At 50.4% G+C, this 22379-nt stretch overlaps 1 protein-coding gene and 1 long non-coding RNA gene across 5 annotated transcripts in view; one reads left to right on the top strand and one right to left on the bottom strand.

Moving 5' to 3' along the window:
- The window catches only part of B4GALT3 (beta-1,4-galactosyltransferase 3), a 42794-nt gene that overhangs the window by 5385 nt on the left and 15030 nt on the right, over positions 1-22379 (bottom strand). For 2 of the 4 annotated variants that reach the window (XM_075607907.1, XM_075607903.1), the window contains exons 2-5: positions 4782-5068; positions 4277-4512; positions 3199-3389; positions 2554-2676 (exon numbers count right to left, since the gene is read on the bottom strand). In XM_075607907.1, coding sequence (XP_075464022.1) covers positions 2554-2676; positions 3199-3389; positions 4277-4512; positions 4782-5034 — 803 coding nt within the window. In that variant the 5' untranslated portion in view covers positions 5035-5068. Of the gene's footprint in view, positions 1-2553; positions 2677-3198; positions 3390-4276; positions 4513-4781; positions 5069-9481; positions 9557-17735; positions 17827-22379 lie in introns of those variants that run through there. The other 2 variants (XM_075607905.1, XM_075607904.1) reach the window with 2 other exon arrangements.
- The window catches only part of LOC142499079 (uncharacterized), a 34611-nt gene continuing 21860 nt past the window's right edge, over positions 9629-22379 (top strand). Inside the window, exon 1 of the long non-coding RNA XR_012802615.1 lies at positions 9629-9892. This is a non-coding gene — a long non-coding RNA (uncharacterized LOC142499079). The remainder of the gene's footprint in view (positions 9893-22379) is intronic.

Here is a 22379-nt window from a genome sequence, read left to right as displayed (position 1 = left end):
AGTCACCAGATACAATTGGTGCGCTGCTAGAGAGAGGGCAGGGCTCAAAAAGGGGTGTGCCAGAGTCTGTTTCAGAAGAGGAAGAGGATGTGACTTTGTAAACGGTTGCTATTGAAACAAAAATGCTGGTTACATTATAATACAGTAAAAAGTATTTTCTCATAGTACAGAACTGATTTAAAAAAAAAAACACATGTTGGATATTGCTTGGCCTGCTGCTTTAACCTCCCATTCATATGAATTAGCGAGCTAGGCGTGCTAAACCTTAGCACTGTTTGGTTGATCTGTGCTTAAGGCAGGAATGCTCTGTTGCAGGTCACACACGGGGGGAGGGGGGCCTGAGGTTTCACTCTTACTGACACGGGGTGGGGGGGCCCTGAGGTTTCACTCTTACTGACACGGGGTGGGGGGCCCCTGAGGTTTCACTCTTACACGGGGTGGGGGGGGGCCCCGAGGTTTCACTCTTACTGACACGGGGTGAGGGGGCCCCTGAGGTTTCACTCTTACTGACACGGGGTGAGGGGGCCCCTGAGGTTTCACTCTTACTGACACGGGGGGGGGGCCCTGAGGTTTCACTCTTACTGACACGGGGTGAGGGGGCCCCTGAGGTTTCACTCTTACTGACACGGGGTGAGGGGGCCCCTGAGGTTTCACTCTTACTGACACGGGGTGAGGGGGCCCCTGAGGTTTCACTCTTACTAACACGGGGTGAGGGGGCCCCTGAGGTTTCACTCTTACTAACACGGGGTGAGGGGGCCCCTGAGGTTTCACTCTTACTGACACGGGGTGAGGGGGCCCCTGAGGTTTCACTCTTACTGACACGGGGTGAGGGGGCCCCTGGGGTTTCACTCTTACTGACACGGGGTGAGGGGGCCCCTGGGGTTTCACTCTTACTGACACGGGGTGAGGGGGCCCCTGGGGTTTCACTCTTACTGACACGGGGTGAGGGGGCCCCTGGGGTTTCACTCTTACTGACACGGGGTGAGGGGGCCCCTGGGGTTTCACTCTTACTGACACGGGGTGAGGGGGCCCCTGGGGTTTCACTCTTACTGACACGGGGGGGGGGCCCTGGGGTTTCACTCTTACTGACACGGGGTGAGGGGGCCCCTGGGGTTTCACTCTTACTGACACGGGGGGGGGGGGCCCCTGAGGTTTCACTCTTACTGACACGGGGGGGGGGCCCTGGGGTTTCACTCTTACTGACACGGGGTGAGGGGGCCCCTGGGGTTTCACTCTTACTGACACGGGGTGAGGGGGCCCCTGAGGTTTCACTCTTACTGACACGGGGGGGGGGGGCCCTGAGGTTTCACTCTTACTGACACGGGGGGGGGGCCCTGGGGTTTCACTCTTACTGACACGGGGTGAGGGGGCCCCTGAGGTTTCACTCTTACTGACACGGGGTGAGGGGGCCCCTGGGGTTTCACTCTTACTGACACGGGGTGAGGGGGCCCCTGGGGTTTCACTCTTACTGACACGGGGTGAGGGGGCCCCTGAGGTTTCACTCTTACTGACACGGGGTGAGGGGGCCCCTGAGGTTTCACTCTTACTGACACGGGGTGAGGGGGCCCCTGGGGTTTCACTCTTACTGACACGGGGTGAGGGGGCCCCTGGGGTTTCACTCTTACTGACACGGGGTGAGGGGGCCCCTGAGGTTTCACTCTTACTGACACGGGGTGAGGGGGCCCCTGGGGTTTCACTCTTACTGACACGGGGTGAGGGGGCCCCTGGGGTTTCACTCTTACTGACACGGGGTGAGGGGGCCCCTGGGGTTTCACTCTTACTGACACGGGGTGAGGGGGCCCCTGGGGTTTCACTCATACCGACCTTACCTGGTGTAAGAAAATGAAAAGAACAGGGGAGGAAACAAAGAAGAAAAGAAAAGCATGCAGGATCCCAGCGGAGCGAGGACAGCTTGAAGAAAGACAGAGAAAACGGAAGCGATGAGACGGACACATTCACACGCAATGAGGCCCACGCTGAGCAACATCAAAATGAAAGCACTCGCCCATATACCAACTGCTGCATCCATTTTATGTTTCATAATTAAAGTTGTGATCCTCAGAGCGAACAATACAAATGGCTGTAACCCCACAGGGCTGCCTTTTATCGTGGTTATATCACAGAGCACTGGGTGCAACAGCGACTAACAGGGTTGCTATTAAACCCCATTTAGAGAACGCTAAATGGTGGCCATTTTTTTACGAATAATATTTGACTTAAAGAAAACGCCTAGTGGCTTTCGCAATGTGAAACGAGGGACAATTCTGAAATAAGTGTGTATATACATATATTTGGGCGTTAAGACTGCATCTATAACCCATTCCCTGCCAGAGGGGCCAAGAAAGGGGTTCTCTCTCAGGATGGAAAATTATACACGGGCGCCATCTTATTTCATAACAGCTCTAACATGGACAGCTCTGATTGGCTCAGTCAGATGCCAGTCATGTACAAGGTGCCCGCCCACCACATGCACAGCAATGAGAACCAGGTATGAGACAGTGGAAAGAGACGGTGGGGGGGGTCTGACGGAGGAGAGCGCAGTTCGAGTCTCACCTGGTAGCAATGTCATCGTCCTCACCCCCCCATCCCCAGTATTCGTTAGGAAAGCCATTTATCTTCATGTACTGATCAGGGGTGAGGGCAGAAACACCCCCAAAATACTGCTGGTACGGGAGGCTGGGGAGAGGAGAGGTGATATATATATATGTGCCAAGAGTGAGGCTGAGTGAGACAGAGAGAGACCGAGAGTGAGACAGAGAGAGACCGAGAGTGAGGCAGAGAGAGACCGAGAGTGAGACAGAGAGAGACAAAGAGAGACCGAGAGTGAGACAGAGGGAGACCGAGAGTGCGACAGAGAAAGACCGATAATGAGGCTCGGTGAGACAGAGAGAGACAGAGAGTGAGGCTGAGTGAAACAGAGAGAGACCGAGTGAGACAGAGAGACTGAGAGGGATTGGAGGAGAGGGGAGGAGGAGAGGGACAGGAGGAGAGGCACAGAGGAGAGAGATAGGAGGAGAGGCGCAGAGGAGAGGGATAGGAAGAGAGGCGAGGAGGAGAGGGATAGGAGGAGAGGCGCAGAGGAGAGGGATAGGAGGAGAGACGCAGAGGAGAGGGGAGGAGGAGAGGCAGGAGGATTAAATGCTCAGAGAGGAGTCGTAGTACGGGAGATCTGAGGTGTCAGGCAGATTTCCCTCTCACCTGTAGCCAAACTTATTCATGGCTATGGAGGCGTGTTTGGGGCCCCAGGGGTCACAGACGTACAGGTTGTAGTCGTTCTCTGGGATCAGGTCCACATCGTGCAGGAACAAACAGTCCCAGTCCTCGTCCCGCAGGGCTTCCTTCACCCCAACGTTCAGCAGCTTCGCACGGTTAAAAGTGGAGTTCCCAGACTGAAGGAGACAGGGAGGAGAGCAAGGTCAGGAAGTGAGGAGAGCAGGTCAGAGAGGAGGGAGGGAGAAAGGAGAGCAAGGTCAGGGAGGAGAGAAAGGTCAGGGAGGGAGGAGAGCAAGATCAGGGAGGAGAGAAAGGTCAGGGAGGGAGGAGAGCAAGATCAGGGAGGAGAGAAAGGTCAGGGACGGAGGAGAGCAAGGTCAGGGAGGGAGGAGAGAAGGTCAGAGAGGAGGGAGGGAGGAAGGAGAGCAGGTCAGGGAGGAGAGCAAGGTCAGGGAGAAGAGCAAGGTCAGGGAGAGCAAGGTCAGGGAGGAGAGCAAGGTCAGAGAGGAGAGAAAGGTGAGGGAGGGAGGGAGGAAGGAAGGAGAGCAGGTAAGGAGGGAGGAAGGAAGGAGAGCAGGTAAGGAGGGAGGGAGGAAGGAAGGAGAGCAGGTAAGGAGGGAGGGAGGAGAGCAGGTCAGGGAATGAGACGGAGGAGGAGAGCAGGTCAGGGAGGGAGGAGAGCAGGTCAGAGAGGAGAGTGTGAGGAGACAGGTCCGAGAAGGAGGGGGGAGAGCGGGTCCGGGAGGGTTTGGGGCCCTGACTATGATGTATGAAACAGGTCAGTCATATAAAATAGCAATCTGCTCTGGGGAGGGAAAGAGTGGGAGTGGGGGGCGAGAGTGAAGGGGGGAAGAATGGAAGGGGGGAGGGAAAGGTGTAGAGACATACATAGAAAAAGAAAGATACACAGAGAGGATAGAGAGACATACAGGGGAGGATACAGAGGAGAGACAGAAATATGTGTATACAGAGAGGGAGGACAGTGAGATAGGTACAAACACAAATGTATAGTGGCACAGAGAGGCGGACACACACACACACACGCACACACCCTTCTCCCCACCTGCTGGATGACATAGATCCCATAGTGTAGCTGCTGCCGCTGCAGGAACGGGTGCAGGTAATACAGCAGGTGTCGCAGGTGCGTCTCTCGGTTGCGGTGCGGGATGATAACAGCCGTCCGGTACCGGGACTCACAGTTCGGGGGTCGGTACTGGCCCCCGTGGACCACCAGCGGGTTCTTTTCTTTAATCCGTCTGAGAGTAGGGACCCGGCTGAAGACGACAGTGAGAGGACCCACTGGGGTTGGGGGGGGGGGAGAGATGGAGGGGAGAAGGGTAAAGTTATCCTGTGTGTACAAGGGAACCCTACACGTGCAAAGAGTGCCTGGGCACAGGGGGTCATGTGCATTCATAGAGTCGCACACCCATGCAAAGGGAAGAAAAACATGTGCGTTCAACATGTGGAAGCGGGCACAGGAGAGCGTGTGCGTGTGTGTGTAACAGGTGGGAGAACGCGTGAGAAAGGGTGCACGTGCCAGCAGACTAGGGATCTCTCTCCGGACTCACCCAGGTATGGTGACCGCTCGGGGCACCTTGGCAGTTCTTCAACCTGCGCCCCCGAAAGTAGTGGCCACTGCAGACGGCTCAGGTTGCTGTAGACGTCGTGGGTGCGCGAGTAGTCGAACGTGGGCTCGGCGGAGCGCCCGAAGATGGACGCCAGGCTGCGCAGGCCCCCGAACGAGAAGTACACCATGAAGGCGAACTGGAATCCAATGAGCATGGCCAGGGTGCAGGGGCGTTCCAGCGCCCGGCGGATCATTGTCTGGATGGAGAGGGGTGAAGGTGGGACGTCCCTGGGAACAAGAGGGAGAGGAGGATGAAGGTTGCAGGGCAGGGGGCAGCTCAGCAGGTGGGCACCTACTAACCGGGCCCAGTTGGTGACTGAAATGTGATGACATCAGGATATAAATCAGGGGTGGACAAAAATATAACATATTTAGGAGCCAGGCGAAGTTTTTAGGAGCCAGCGTTTTGTTAAACACAAAGGGGGAATGGGGGTAGGCAGAGTACTGCAGCGCTCTGACTAGCTCCGCTCACACACCTCTGCCGCCCCCTGCCCTCCGCTCTGCCCTCTCACCCGCAATACTCACTACTCATTAAGCGGCGTGGCAGTGACTGACCTGTCAGCACAGGCCGCCCGGGAATTTTCGTACTTACAAACCTACACTTTTCTTACAAATGTATTTATTTTCATAGAATGACCTCTCCCCCCTTCCCTTCATTTTGAGATGAAAGTAACAAACCAAAAAGAGACCTCAGAGCTTTGTGTCATTTCATTGAAATCAGTACCACTAAGACTCGCTGACCAGTGCATGGGTCATTACCACGGCTGAGGGCAACAAGAAAGAGGTCTTGGAAATCCTCACCCGCCCACACACTGCGCCCCAGTTACAAAGTATCTAGCTCTGCCAATTCTAACATGCCGAAAATAAAAACAGCTGAGATTTGTGCATACAAAGGAAAGTGCCTGTCACACACCAAGCGCCAAAGCCTGGTGGTGAGCAGTCTGCCGCAAACCAAGAGACAAACCTTGGCGGTGATCGGCCTGCTGCAAACCGAGTGCCAAACCCTGGCAGTGAGTGACCTGCTGCAAACCAAGCACCAAACCCTGGTGGTGAGCGGCCTGCCGCAAACCGAGAGACAAACCCTGCGGTGAGCCTGCCGCAAAGCAAGAGACAAACCCTGGCAGTGAGTGGCCTGCCACAAACCGAGCGCCAAACCCTGGCGGTGAGCGCCTGCCGCAAACCAAGAGACAAACCCTGGCGGTGAGCGCCTGCCGCAAAGCAAGAGGCAAACCCTGGCGGTGAGCGGCCTGCCACAAACCGAGCGCCAAACCCTGGTGGTGAGCAGCCTGCCACAAACCGGGCGCCAAACCCTGGCGGTGAGTGGTCTGCTGCAAACCAAGAGCCGAACCCTGGCTGTGAGCGGCCTGCCGCAAACCAAGAGACAAACCCTGGTGGTGAGCGGCCTGCCGCAAACCGAGAGACAAACCCTGGCGGTGAGCGGCCTGCCGCAAACCGAGAGACAAACCCTGGCGGTGAGAGGCCTGCCGCAAACCGAGAGACAAACCCTGGCGGTGAGAGGCCTGCCGCAAACCGAGAGACAAACCCTGGCGGTGAGAGGCCTGCCGCAAACCGAGAGACAAACCCTGGCGGTGAGAGGCCTGCCGCAAACAGAGAGACAAACCCTGGTGGTGAGCGGCCTGCCGCAAACCGAGAGACAAACCCTGGCGGTGAGCGGCCTGTAGCAAACCGAGAGACAAACCCTGGCGGAGAGAGGCCTGCCGAAAACCAAGTGCCGAACCCTGTAAACACTGCTTTTCTATACTAACATTCTTACGGGCACATTTATTAAAAGCCGCCAGCAGAAATCTTGGGGCCCAGGACAAATTAAATGAGCAGCAAACCCCTTCCCCCCCCCCCCCCTCCTTAATCCCCTCACCCGGCACACTGGGGTTCCCTGAGGAAGGAGGGGGGAGAACGAGAGAAGGGTCTGGAGGGGGCAGTTATGGACCTGGAGAAGGGGAGGAGAGAGGGAGGGGAGGAGAGAGGGAGAGGTGGGGAGAGAGGGAAGAGGGAGAGGTGGGGAGAGAGGGAAGAGGGAGGGGGGGGAGAGAGGGAAGAGGGAGGGGGGGGAGAGAGGGAAGAGGGAGGGGGGGGAGAGAGGGAAGAGGGAGGGGGGGGAGAGAGGGAAGAGGGAGGGGGGGGAGAGAGGGAAGAGGGAGGGGGGGGAGAGAGGGAAGAGGGAGGGGGGGGAGAGAGGGAAGAGGGAGGGGGGGGAGAGAGGGAAGAGGGAGGGGGGGGAGAGAGGGAAGAGGGAGGGGGGGGAGAGAGGGAAGAGGGAGGGGGGGAGAGAGGGAAGAGGGAGGGGGGGGAGAGAGGGAAGAGGGAGGGGGGGGAGAGAGGGAAGAGGGAGGGGGGGGAGAGAGGGAAGAGGGAGGGGGGGGGAGAGAGGGAAGAGGGAGGGGGGGGAGAGAGGGAAGAGGGAGGGGGGGGAGAGAGGGAAGAGGGAGGGGGGGGAGAGAGGGAAGAGGGAGGGGGGGGAGAGAGGGAAGAGGGAGGGGGGGGAGAGAGGGAAGAGGGAGGGGGGGGAGAGAGGGAAGAGGGAGGGGGGGGAGAGAGGGAAGAGGGAGGGGGGGGAGAGAGGGAAGAGGGAGGGGAGGGAAGAGGGAGGGGGGGGAGAGAGGGAAGAGGGAGGGGGGGGAGAGAGGGAAGAGGGAGGGGGGGGAGAGAGGGAAGAGGGAGGGGGGGGAGAGAGGGAAGAGGGAGGGGGGGGAGAGAGGGAAGAGGGAGGGGGGGGAGAGAGGGAAGAGGGAGGGGGGGGAGAGAGGGAAGAGGGAGGGGGGGGAGAGAGGGAAGAGGGAGGGGGGGGAGAGAGGGAAGAGGGAGGGGGGGGAGAGAGGGAAGAGGGAGGGGGGGGAGAGAGGGAAGAGGGAGGGGGGGGAGAGAGGGAAGAGGGAGGGGGGGGAGAGAGGGAAGAGGGAGGGGGGGGAGAGGGAAGAGGGAGGGGGGGGAGAGAGGGAAGAGGGAGGGGGGGGAGAGAGGGAAGAGGGAGGGGGGGGAGAGAGGGAAGAGGGAGGGGGGGGAGAGAGGGAAGAGGGAGGGGGGGGAGAGAGGGAAGAGGGAGGGGGGGGAGAGAGGGAAGAGGGAGGGGGGGGAGAGAGGGAAGAGGGAGGGGGGGGAGAGAGGGAAGAGGGAGGGGGGGGAGAGAGGGAAGAGGGAGGGGGGGGAGAGAGGGAAGAGGGAGGGGGGGGAGAGAGGGAAGAGGGAGGGGGGGAGGGGGGGGAGAGAGGGAAGAGGGAGGGGGGGAGGGGGGGAAGAGGGAGGGGGGGGAGAGAGGGAAGAGGGAGGGGGGGGAGAGAGGGAAGAGGGAGGGGGGGGAGAGAGGGAAGAGGGAGGGGGGGGAGAGAGGGAAGAGGGAGGGGGGGGAGAGAGGGAAGAGGGAGGGGGGGGAGAGAGGGAAGAGGGAGGGGGGGGAGAGAGGGAAGAGGGAGGGGGGGAGAGAGGGAAGAGGGAGGGGGGGGAGAGAGGGAAGAGGGAGGGGGGGGAGAGAGGGAAGAGGGAGGGGGGGAGAGAGGGAAGAGGGAGGGGGGAGAGAGGGAAGAGGGAGGGAGGGAAGAGGGAGGGGGGGGAGAGAGGGAAGAGGGAGGGGGGGGAGAGAGGGAAGAGGGAGGGGGGGAGAGAGGGAAGAGGGAGGGGGGGGAGAGAGGGAAGAGGGAGGGGGGGGAGAGAGGGAAGAGGGAGGGGGGGGAGAGAGGGAAGAGGGAGGGGGGGGAGAGAGGGAAGAGGGAGGGGGGGGAGAGAGGGAAGAGGGAGGGGGGGAGAGAGGGAAGAGGGAGGGGGGGGGAGAGAGGGAAGAGGGAGGGGGGGGGAGAGAGGGAAGAGGGAGGGGGGGGGGAGAGAGGGAAGAGGGAGGGGGGGGGAGAGAGGGAAGAGGGAGGGGGGGGGAGAGAGGGAAGAGGGAGGGGGGGGAGAGAGGGAAGAGGGAGGGGGGGGAGAGAGGGAAGAGGGAGGGGGGGAGAGAGGGAAGAGGGAGGGGGGGGAGAGGGAAGAGGGAGGGGGGAGAGAGGGAAGAGGGAGGGGGGGAGAGAGGGAAGAGGGAGGGGGGGAGAGAGGGAAGAGGGAGGGGGGGAGAGAGGGAAGAGGGAGGGGGGGAGAGAGGGAAGAGGGAGGGGGGGGAGAGAGGGAAGAGGGAGGGGGGGGAGAGAGGGAAGAGGGAGGGGGGGAGAGAGGGAAGAGGGAGGGGGGGGAGAGAGGGAAGAGGGAGGGGGGGGAGAGAGGGAAGAGGGAGGGGGGGGAGAGAGGGAAGAGGGAGGGGGGGGAGAGAGGGAAGAGGGAGGGGGGGGAGAGAGGGAAGAGGGAGGGGGGAGAGAAGGGCCTGGAGAGGGTAGTTATGGACCTGGAGAAGGGGAGGAAGGAGAGGGAGGAGGGGGTGAGAGGGAGAGGGAGGGAGGAGAGGGTGAGGGGGGGAGGGAGGAGAGGGTGAGGGGGGGAGGGAGGAGAGGGTGAGGGGGGGAGGGAGGAGAGGGTGAGGGGGGGAGGGAGGAGAGGGTGAGGGGGGGAGGGAGGAGAGGGTGAGGGGGGGAGGGAAGAGGGGGAGATGAGGATACACAGGGAGGGGGAGAGAGACAGGGAGGGGAGAGAGGGTAAAGCGAGGGGGTGGAGAGAGATGAGGACAGGGGGGAAGAGTAGGAGCCTACTGCCTACCTCCTGGCCTGGAGGATTGATGGGGGCCTGTTAGAGGCCTCGGGAGGGGGCCTGCAGAGCTGCTTGCTGGAGGGTGCCCACAGAGGTGCCTGTCAGGGGAGCCTCCCTTCCACCTGCCTGCAGCCCCAGGCAGGCACCTCCAAGACAACCTCCAGGAGTCCCCCTCTGCACGGTCTGCTGGCAGGGGGCCCAGGCCCCATTACTCACTGGCCCAGTACCCGAGTCCCGGCTGCACCCCGCTGGCTGCGGCCCTGAGTGCCAGTACGGGTTATCACACCTGTTATCTCCTATTGACTTCAACGTCGGAACCGATGCGATATGTGACCCAAGTTCAATTACCGGTGTCGGCTCTTTGTGACCTTGGGCAAGTCACTTTATCTCCCTGTGCCTCAGACAGCAACAACATAGATGGTAAGCTCTGCGGGGCAGGGACTGTGTCTAACATTCCTGTGTGCTGCATATGCTGTAATTGTGATGCGCTTTGTGTCCCATTGGAAGAAAAGCACAATATGAAATAATAAAGTAATTATTATTTATTAAGTACTTTCCCGGGTAAGTATCTCGGGGGAGCAGAGGGTCCCTAAACGTGGATCAGCCCCGGTGACCCCCTGCCTCCCACCTATATATAAAAAAGGGGGCAGAGGGACACTGCTCCATGAAGCACCCACCATACTAAAACCTTGCATTAAAATAGGTCCAGGTACCATCTAATGCAAGGCTGATACCGTACGCTGGGAGGGCCCGAGATGGTCAACACTCCCGCTCAGTGACCCTACCACCTTGTTAATGCCCAAACTAACGGAGCTTAAATGTTCCCCTGACAAAGAGAAGACTTTTTTCCCCCCAGCATGTCGGTTAGCATCCCTCCTGCATCATGGGCCAGGTACACGGTGTATATTAATTGTGTAAGGATCGGAACAGCAAACTGCTTTATTATTTACTCTCCGTCCTGCGTGCACAAAACAAAGAAATATTAGGAGCAGAGTGAATATTTCAACTCCAATTACTGACGCATGATAAAAAACGTGACTTATATGTGCCACTTTAAAATGAAGGGAATTTGTGGCACAGATATAGGGAAGTAAAAGAAGAAATAGTGGCGTTATGTGAAGGAGCGGAACCCGGGGCGTCCTCTGCAACAGGGAAATGGTGTCAAAATAACATTTCAAAATAAAGGAAACAGAAGAACGGAGGAAGCTGATCTGGTACATAACATCCCCGTTCTGTAATAAAAAGAAGTGTGAGTTTAGGATTGTAAGCAGACAAGCAGTGGTACAGTTACACTGCAAGGCCTGCGCTAAATACAGGATACCCCAAAGCCCTTCACTGGCAGAGGCCAGCAATGCATCACTTTGACATTTTCTTAGGCCCCAAAATGGCTGCATCTGGATTTCAGAGATATACAGTGTTTCCCACGTCCAACCTGTATTCTCACAACCCACAACTGGCGGATTTAAGCAGGGTATATATTAAAGAGGGACCGAAAAGTTCAGATTTGGAAAACGTCTGGTTTTAGCCCCCATATCTTTATTTAAATATCTAAAACCAAAACCCTAAAATGCTTTGTTCCCAGCAGGATAGAATAACATAATGTTGAAAAACTATTGACAATACCGTTGCTATTTTTAGCGTTTTTCTCTTCCCCATTTCGTTTCCTTGTGAAACCCTTTCCCGGAGCCTCTTAAAATTAGTCTTAGATTTTGCAAACTGTCAGCGAAATATCGTCGGCGAGCGAAACGTGCGTGAGTGCGTCCTATCCATAGTCTCCACATCCAGCGCAGCTGGCGGTTTAACAGAATTTCGCAAGTTAGCATATTGAGCAATGCGCGTTGCCTGAATACACTGCCAACCGCTCGCAAACTCGGACTACATTTAATAACTATTTATACGGCGCTTTTATCCCAGTGGAACGCAACCATTACAAAAAAACTAAAAGGAACACAACAAGCTATAAAAATATAGGACAGAATATAGAATGGAATCAGACTGTGAGGATTTAATATCGGATAGGCGTTTTACGGTCCTAATGCCAATGATCCAGATGCCACCAATAACCCGGAGCGTCTGTCGGAGTCCCAGGAGGGCGGCGACGCGACGTCTGTTCTACGTGTGGAATTTCGGGTTAGTGTGCAGCTGGGTTTTGCCGGGATTTGGCCCCTGATGTAACCAGATTATTTTATTTAGTTTTTTTTTAAAAACCACAGTGAATGACACCCCAGGCTGCAAACTGTCTGCCTCAGTGCTGCCGTCATTCTGTCAATAAAGTCACGGATTTGACATTTGCAAAGAGAGCACTGCTTGCAATATTTATTCCTCTGTCACTGGAGCGCCGTTGAGATATAGTTAAAAGCACGGAACAAACGCACATCCTGATTCATCAAAACCCCAGCATGTCATCGTCAGGCAACAAAAACATAGATTGGAAGTTATTATAAATAAGTTATTATTATTAATAACCCCTTCTTGTTACTTATTGCATGCGGCATACAAGCCTGCGCATTTTAAACTCCTTCTAACGTTACATTTAAATAGGGGGTTTTAGTGACAGGATTTGGCCGAAGTAACCCCAGATCAGGCAAATCCTAACTTCTAATTTAATTATTATTTGAATGTCCTCGGAGCGGAATTCCTGCTGCTGCTGCTGCTGCTGCTTCTCTCTGTAGTTTTCATGAAGGAAGACTCTCAGACACGCAAACGTTAATATATATTTCATACCTTGCCTGTAGCAGATCACCTGGGGGTAGGTGGGGAGATAATCAGAATATGCAACTAAAGCACAGATGAAAATGAAATGTAGAAAGATTTTACATTTTGCAGGCTTTTAGACACCATGATAAGTAATAAGAAAGGTTAATAATGGTGACGGGTTGGGGTTTAGTGAATCTGGATGTCTCTCTCGTATATATATATATATATATATATATATATATATATATATATATATATATAATTACTTATGAGCACATTCACATGACTTAGGGCCGTTCTATACTGTGTGCTGCCGTGCATGCGTGCCTGTGCGAACGCGCGTGCACCTGCCGCATGCTTTTTGTGTGTATGCTGTGTGCGAGTGAGGTACTGTGTGTATGTGTGTGTGTGTGTGTGTGTGTATATGTATGTATGTGTGGAAATAAGTTTCAAAATAAATACTTTAATAATTTTTTTAATAACATTGTACATACACACACACACATATACATACATTTCAGCGGCGGTAGCAGCGCAAATTCTTTTTTTCTTCCTCTCCCCTGTCGGCCGGTTCCACTCTCCCTGCCGTGCGCGCGCGGCCCCATTATAGAATGGCTGACTAACCTCAGCCAACTAAAACTGCAGCAAGCGCACGTAGTATAGAACCGGCCTTAGGCAGGTCTGCAACCCTTGCCTTTCACCATTATCACCCAACATACAGTGTTTCCACTGCAGCAAGGGAGTCTGGGAAATGACATGCAAATGAGCACACCATGTCACCTTTTGCCTGAAAAACCATTGTTACATGGAACCCATATAAGCTAACGCTCGCTGCTAACACAGCTTTAAAGCACAGCATGGGAATCAGATGCAAAGCCAGAGAAACCACTCACAGACATGTTTCAACCTTAATGGGTATCATCAGTGTGAGGTTGGTTGTACTGCTGGCTTTGCAATTTCAAGACTGTAGGGTTTACCATCACGTTTTAAGTTATGGTGGGTGAAAAAGGCAACAAGAAACATCCACCGTATTGCATATAGCAAATAAAAAGATCACTTATGAGCACATTTTGTTCCTCTGGAAAGGAAGTAGGAAAGAACTTAACACTTTTACGCAAAATCTAAGATTAACGACTGAAGTCAGCGACACAACCATCAATTTCCTAGATTTAACCGTCTCCAAATCCCCAGAGGGGTACCTCAGAACAACCACGTATACAAAACCCACCACCACAAATAGTTACCTCCGTGCTGACAGTCATCACCCGCAATCGCTAATTCACACAATACCGACTGGACAATTCATGGGAATACGCAAGAATTGCACTGATTTACGTGATTTAAAAATACAGGCAGAAATACTGAAGCAAAACTTTCAGAAAATAGGTTATTCCTTCACGCAGATCAAAAAAGCGTGCAGCGGGGCACGAGAGGCGCCTCGGCAATCACTCCGCCATAACAACGTACAGGCAAACTCTGAGAAACTAACCAGATGTGTACGGCCACATTTACCAGGCAATCACCGGACATTGAAGGGATTTCGATAAAACACTGGCACATATTACTCAATAATAACGATCTTAAAGACGCACTCAACAGACGTCCAAGCGTATTGTAGAGAAGATCGAAGAACCGTAGGGACCTTCTGGTCCACCGCCGCGTCTCGGCAAAGAGGTCATCAGACAACTGGCTAGGAAAACAATCTCAGGTATGTTACAAGTGCCATAAATGTAAGGCCATGTAGACTTCGAACAGGGACAACCCCTGTACATACCAACTAAAACATGTCATTCATTGTAAAACCGAGGGAGTCATTTACTTGGCCACTTATAGATGTGGCCTAAAATATGAGGGAGTGGCTCAGTGAGTAAAGACACTGACTGGCACTGACTGGCACTGAGAGTTTGAAGCAGGGGAGCCTGGTTCAATTCCCGGTGTCGGCTCCTTGTGACCTTGGGCAAGTCACTTTATCTCCCTGTGCCTCAGGCACCCAACAATCTGAACTCGCCGGTATTGTGACGTGAAAACATTCCATAACCCGTCGTACTTCCCAGGGGACAGACTACATTCCACAAAATGTACAGTCACTGGGACAGGACACTCCTTCAGAGGGAGTCCAAGTGGATCTATCTATTAAATACACTCTCCTTTAATGGCCTCAATGAAGGGTTTATGTACACCCCCTTCCTGTAAATACGTTAGCATTTAGTTAAACCTTTCTGGCTACTCAAGCTTGCAGTTCATCCCTCCCTAAACATTTATCCTTCTGATACAACTCGCATATCCCTGCCGGCCATTACAATTATCTTCTAGTATTGGATATGTTAACAAATTAAACTCAATGATAATGATCATTTATTGCCCAAACCACGAAGTTATACTTCGGGAGTTAATGAATAAGCAAGTTGAAACTTGCATGAAATGAAAACAAAATCACATTTACGATCGTTCTATTGTTATTCATTTTATGCTTCTGTACATACAGTAACAAAGGGAAAAGAGTAGGGAGTGATCAACTGAACCATACTTATTGTAATACAGGCAGTCCTCGGTTATCCGACGCAATGCGTTACTCAAAATGGCGTCGGATAGCGAAGCGTCGTAAAGCGAAACTCGTTTTCCCATAGGAACACTGTTTAAATTAAACGTTCCGTTCGTGAAGGCATTTTTAATGCTAAAATACACAAAATATTTTACTCAAACAATAAGATTATGCTGCACACACATACATTATGATGTAAAGATTCTATTTATTGAATCCAGAACTGTATAATAAAACTGTTAGACATGTTTAAAGGCATAAATACCCCACTAAACCCTCACACAGACTGATCTGGATGATTTCTCTGACTGCAGCTTTCTGATTGACATAATGTTGCAACTTTGCAAAGCGTCGTAAGAGCGTCGGATAAGCCATTTCGGCGTCGTAAAACCGGCCATAGGGATGCATTGGACAGCGTCGGAAAGCCATTCGTCGTAAAACGAAGCGTCGTAAAACGAGGACTAACTGTAATGAATAGTAATGAAACAAATACAATCGATAATTATGAAATGGGTGCAAGCTGTGAACTGAAAAGTGAATCAGTAAAAATGAACAGTACAAAATGATTGTACCCCAATGAAAATTCACTTAAATGCACACCACTAATTTAAAAGGTAACTTTTATTATTATTATTATATACTTAAAACATATTACCGAAAATGTGTGTAATAAAAATGAATTAAATCGAATAACACATGCACCAAGATCTCCTCTCATATATAAACACTCCTATTTATAATTGAAAATTGGGTGATAGAGGTTAAATGGTGCAAACAGCCAGGGTGAGCAAAAAAGCCCACCAAACCAGTGAATAGCTTGATTAGTAAGTAAATGATACTAGCAGTTGGGATGGGACTATCCCTAAACATATGGATATCCCATAGGGGTTAATTGGTGCTCACTATACTATCCTACAGTAGATGGTAGATGCAAGTATATACAGCTAAACCCCGTTATAACGCGCCTCGTTATACCGCGATTCGGTTATAACGCGGTTTTCCCGTGGCTCCCGTTTTTAAAAAAAAAAAAAAATTTTTTTTGCACACTGCACACACTGCACACACTGCACACACTCACTGCACACACACTGCTCATTGCTCACACTGCCACACTGCACACACACTGCACACTGCACACACACTGCTCATTACTCACACTGACACACTGCACACACACTGCACACACACTGCTCATTGCTCACACTGCACACACTGACACACTGCACACACACTGCACACTGCACACACACTGCTCATTGGACACACTGCACACACACTGCACACTGCACACACACTGCTCATTGGACACACTGCACACACACTGCACACTGCACACACACTGCTCATTGCTCACACTGCACACACTGACACACTGCACACACACTGCACACTGCACACACACTGCTCATTGCTCACACTGCACACACTGACACACTGCACACACACTGCTCATTGCTCACACTGCACACACTGACACACTGCACACACACTGTACACTGCACACACACTCCTCATTGCTCACACTGCACACACTGACACACTGCACACACACTGCACACACACTGCACACTGCACACACACTGCTCATTGCTCACACTGCACACACTGACACACTGCACACACACTGTACACTGCACACACACTCCTCATTGCTCACACTGCACACACACTCACACACACTTACAGACACTCACACACACTCACACACACTTACGCACACGCACACACACTCACACGCACACTTACGCACACTCACGCACACTCACAGACACTCACACACACTTACACACACTTACACACTCACAGACACTCACAGACACTCACAGACACTCACACACACTCACACACACTTACACACACACTCAGACACTTACACACACTCACACCCACATACACACACCCATATACACACACACACTTTCTCTCCCATATATACATACACACACACACTCTCTCACTCTACACAGACGGGGGGTGGGGTCGGAGCAGAGAAAAGGCCGCGACCAGCACCACCACCCGCTCCCCCCCTCCTCCCGCGCAGGCAGCGGGAGCGCCAGGGACAGCGGTGGGGAGAAGAAACCCCCCGCTACCACCTCCATGCAGGCAGCGGGATCTGAGGTAAGCGGCGACCTGAGGGACATCCCCGCTCTCATCTCCTGCCCCGCGGGCTGTCACGCGGTGACAGGGGGAAGCGGGGACAGGAGGGACATCCCCGCTCCCATCTCCTGCCCCGCGGCCTGTCACACGGTGACAGGGGGAAGCGGGGACAGGAGGGACATCCCCGCTCCCATCTCCTGCCCCGCGGCCTGTCCCGCGGTGACAGGGGGAAGCGGGGACAGGAGGGACATCCCCGCTCCCATCTCCTGCCCCGCGGCCTGTCACACGGTGACAGGGGGAAGCGGGGACAGGAGGGACATCCCCGCTCCCATCTCCTGCCCCGCGGCCTGTCCCGCGGTGACAGGGGAAGCGGGGAGCGGAGGGACATGCCCGCTCCCATCTCCTGTCCCGCGGGATGAATATGCGCTAAAGCGCGGCGGCCATTTTTTTTTCTCGCGACCCCGTTAGTAACGCGGTGGTCTCGGGGTGGACCCCGAGACCCGCGTTATAACGGGGTTTAGCTGTATATAGTTCAGAACATATTATGTGCCCATAGCACAGAATCCCTGCATAAGTAGCATATTGTCAATACCTAATGCATCAAAGAAACCCTTCCCTCACTGTTAGAATATTGTAATATATAAGGCTATCACGCTGATAAACTGACTGGAGAACACTGTTTTAAAACAGCCCCATAACGGAGGCTGATGACAACATCACGTGCCCAACGCACGTTTCCCTCCAATTACGGAGCTTCGTCAGGGACAATTTTGCACTGGAGGGGGAACGGACCTTATTTATACCCTATCGTCTCCATGGAGACGTCATAAACAGTCCGTCATTGCGCATGCGCAGAGAGCGCATGCACAGTCAATTGCAAACATCATATGATATCTGTGAGAATGACCTAGTTGATCATGCCTTTACCTCAATAGACGGCCACCATTAGGAGTGTGAATAATTCAGTTGCCACACGGAGCGAATCCATTTACGGTCCTGCGCATGCGTGGGATGATAGACTCCACACTTCAAGTCATACCTCCTTTCGGCCACTGTGCATGCGCACCTTCCGAACCAATCTTCAATGCGCATGCGTGAGCTGAAAGAATCTTAAGCTGCGTGCATATGATTCATCATGCTGCGCATGTGTGGGGTGATAGACTGTCGTTACATGAATGCCTAGATTGGACCTGCACATATATACCGTGAGACGGTCTGCGCATGTGTAAACAAACATATTGAATAATGCCTAATGTTATATCATCTCAAAAGAGAAGACATAAGCTGGCACCTAGAGTGATAAAGGCACAGTTTAGCATCAGCACATAAACTCAGATGTTTGCATTTGTCAACCCTCAATTGAAAAAACGCAATATATGTCAACAAGTAACAGTGAAACTATAGTAATAAAATACAGTAAATAAATAAAGAACACGCACAGCCTTTATAATGTCAAAAGGCATCACAATGAATCGCTGATGATGACTTAGTTCATCCCTCCCTAAACATTTATCCTTCTGATGCAACTCGCATATCCCTGCAGGCCATTACAATTATCTTCTAGTATTGGATATGTTAACAAATTAAACTCAATGATAATGATCATTTATTGCCCAAACCACGAAGTTATACTTCGGGAGTTAATGAATAAACAAGTTGAAACTTGCATGAAATGAAAACAAAATCACATTTACGATCGTTCTATTGTTATTCATTTTATGCTTCTGTACATACAGTAACAAAGGGAAAAGAGTAGGGAGTGATCAACTGAACCATACTTATTGTAATAATGAATAGTAATGAAACAAATACAATCGATAATTATGAAATGGGTGCAAGCTGTGAACTGAAAAGTGAATCAGTAAAAATGAAGAGTATAAAATGATTGTACCCCAATGAAAATTCACTTAAATGCACACTACTAATTTAAAAGGTAACTTTTATTATTATTATATACTTAAAACATATTACTGAAAATGTGTGTAATAAAAATGAATTAAATCGAATAACACATGCACCAAGATCTCCTCTCATATATAAACACTCCTATTTATAATTGAAATAGGGTGATAGAGGTTAAATGGTGCAAACAGCCAGGGTGAGCAAAAAGCCCACCAAACCAGTGAATAGCTTGATTAGTAAGTAAATGATACTAGCAGTTGGGATGGGACTATCCCTAAACATATGGATATCCCACAGGGGTTAATTGGTGCTCACTATACTATCCTACAGTAGATGGTAGATGCAAGTATATATATAGTTCAGAACATATTATGTGCCCATAGCACAGAATCCCTGCATAAGTAGCATATTGTCAATACCTAATGCATCAAAGAAACCCTTCCCTCACTGTTAGAATATTGTAATATATAAGGCTATCACGCTGATAAACTGACTGGAGAACACTGTTTTAAAACAGCCCCATAATGGAGGCTGATGACAACATCACATGCCCAACGCACGTTTCCCTCAAATTACGGAGCTTCGTCAGGGACAATTCTGCACTGGAGGGGGAACGGACCTTATTTATACCCTATCGTCTCCATGGAGACGTCATAAACAGTCCTTCATTGCACATGCGCAGAGAGCGCATGCACAGTCAATTGCAAACATCATATGATATCTGTGAGAATGACCTAGTTGATCATGCCTTTACCTCAATAGACGGCCACCATTAGGAGTGTGAATAATTCAGTTGCCACACGGAGCGAATCCATTTACAGTCCTGCGCATGCGTGGGATGATAGACTCCACACTTCAAGTCATACCTCCTTTCGGCCACTGCGCATGCGCACCTTCCGAACCAATCCTCAATGCGCATGCGTGAGCTGATAGAATCTTAAGCTGCGTGCATATGATTCATCATGCTGCGCATGTGTGGGGTGATAGACTGTCGTTACATGAATGCCTAGATTGGACCTGCACATATATACCGTGAGACGGTCTGCGCATGTGTAAACAAACATATTGAATAATGCCTAATGTTATATCATCTCAAAAGAGAAGACATAAGCTGGCACCTAGAGTGATAAAGGCACAGTTGAGCATCAGCACATAAACTCAGATGATTACATTTGTCAACCCTCAATTGAAAAAACGCAATATGTCAACAAGTAACAGTGAAACTATAGTAATAAAATACAGTAAATAAATAAAGAACACGCACAGCCTTTATAATGTCAAAAGGCATCACAATGAATCGCTGATGATGACTTAGTTCATCCCTCCCTAAACATTTATCCTTCTGATGCAACTCGCATATCCCTGCAGGCCATTACAATTATCTTCTAGTATTGGATATGTTAACAAATTAAACTCAATGATAATGATCATTTATTGCCCAAACCACGAAGTTATACTTCGGGAGTTAATGAATAAACAAGTTGAAACTTGCATGAAATGAAAACAAAATCACATTTACGATCGTTCTATTGTTATTCATTTTATGCTTCTGTACATACAGTAACAAAGGGAAAAGAGTAGGGAGTGATCAACTGAACCATACTTATTGTAATAATGAATAGTAATGAAGCAAATACAATCGATAATTATGAAATGGGTGCAAGCTGTGAACTGAAAAGTGAATCAGTAAAAATGAAGAGTACAAAATGATTGTACCCCAATGAAAATTCACTTAAATGCACACCACTAATTTAAAAGGTAACTTTTATTATTATTATTATTATATACTTAAAACATATTACCGAAAATGTGTGTAATAAAAATGAATTAAATCGAATAACACATGCACCAAGATCTCCTCTCATATATAAACACTCCTATTTATAATTGAAAATAGGGTGATAGAGGTTAAATGGTGCAAACAGCCAGGGTGAGCAAAAAAGCCCTCCAAACCAGTGAATAGCTCGATTAGTAAGTAAATGATACTAGCAGTTGGGATGGGACTATCCCTAAACATATGGATATCCCATAGGGGTTAATTGGTGCTCACTATACTATCCTACAGTAGATGGTAGATGCAAGTATATATATAGTTCAGAACATATTATGTGCCCATAGCACAGAATCCCTGCATAAGTAGCATATTGTCAATACCTAATGCATCAAAGAAACCCTTCCCTCACTGTTAGAATATTGTAATATATAAGGCTATCACGCTGATAAACTGACTGGAGAACACTGTTTTAAAACAGCCCCATAACGGAGGCTGATGACAACATCACGTGCCCAACGCACGTTTCCCTCAAATTACGGAGCTTCGTCAGGGACAATTTTGCACTGGAGGGGGAACGGACCTTATTTATACCCTATCGTCTCCATGGAGACGTCATAAACAGTCCGTCATTGCGCATGCGCAGAGAGCGCATGCACAGTCAATTGCAAACATCATATGATATCTGTGAGAATGACCTAGTTGATCATGCCTTTACCTCAATAGACGGCCACCATTAGGAGTGTGAATAATTCAGTTGCCACACGGAGCGAATCCATTTACGGTCCTGCGCATGCGTGGGATGATAGACTCCACACTTCAAGTCATACCTCCTTTCGGCCACTGTGCATGCGCACCTTCCGAACCAATCTTCAATGCGCATGCGTGAGCTGAAAGAATCTTAAGCTGCGTGCATATGATTCATCATGCTGCGCATGTGTGGGGTGATAGACTGTCGTTACATGAATGCCTAGATTGGACCTGCACATATATACCGTGAGACGGTCTGCGCATGTGTAAACAAACATATTGAATAATGCCTAATGTTATATCATCTCAAAAGAGAAGACATAAGCTGGCACCTAGAGTGATAAAGGCACAGTTTAGCATCAGCACATAAACTCAGATGTTTGCATTTGTCAACCCTCAATTGAAAAAACGCAATATATGTCAACAAGTAACAGTGAAACTATAGTAATAAAATACAGTAAATAAATAAAGAACACGCACAGCCTTTATAATGTCAAAAGGCATCACAATGAATCGCTGATGATGACTTAGTTCATCCCTCCCTAAACATTTATCCTTCTGATGCAACTCGCATATCCCTGCAGGCCATTACAATTATCTTCTAGTATTGGATATGTTAACAAATTAAACTCAATGATAATGATCATTTATTGCCCAAACCACGAAGTTATACTTCGGGAGTTAATGAATAAACAAGTTGAAACTTGCATGAAATGAAAACAAAATCACATTTACGATCGTTCTATTGTTATTCATTTTATGCTTCTGTACATACAGTAACAAAGGGAAAAGAGTAGGGAGTGATCAACTGAACCATACTTATTGTAATAATGAATAGTAATGAAGCAAATACAATCGATAATTATGAAATGGGTGCAAGCTGTGAACTGAAAAGTGAATCAGTAAAAATGAAGAGTACAAAATGATTGTACCCCAATGAAAATTCACTTAAATGCACACCACTAATTTAAAAGGTAACTTTTATTATTATTATTATTATATACTTAAAACATATTACCGAAAATGTGTGTAATAAAAATGAATTAAATCGAATAACACATGCACCAAGATCTCCTCTCATATATAAACACTCCTATTTATAATTGAAAATAGGGTGATAGAGGTTAAATGGTGCAAACAGCCAGGGT

This window comes from Ascaphus truei, chromosome 7, assembly GCF_040206685.1.
Source record: "Ascaphus truei isolate aAscTru1 chromosome 7, aAscTru1.hap1, whole genome shotgun sequence".
Taxonomy (NCBI): Eukaryota; Metazoa; Chordata; class Amphibia; order Anura; family Ascaphidae; genus Ascaphus; species Ascaphus truei.
Note: the sequence above shows the minus strand (reverse complement) of the source record. Positions and strands in the feature narration are given on the sequence as shown.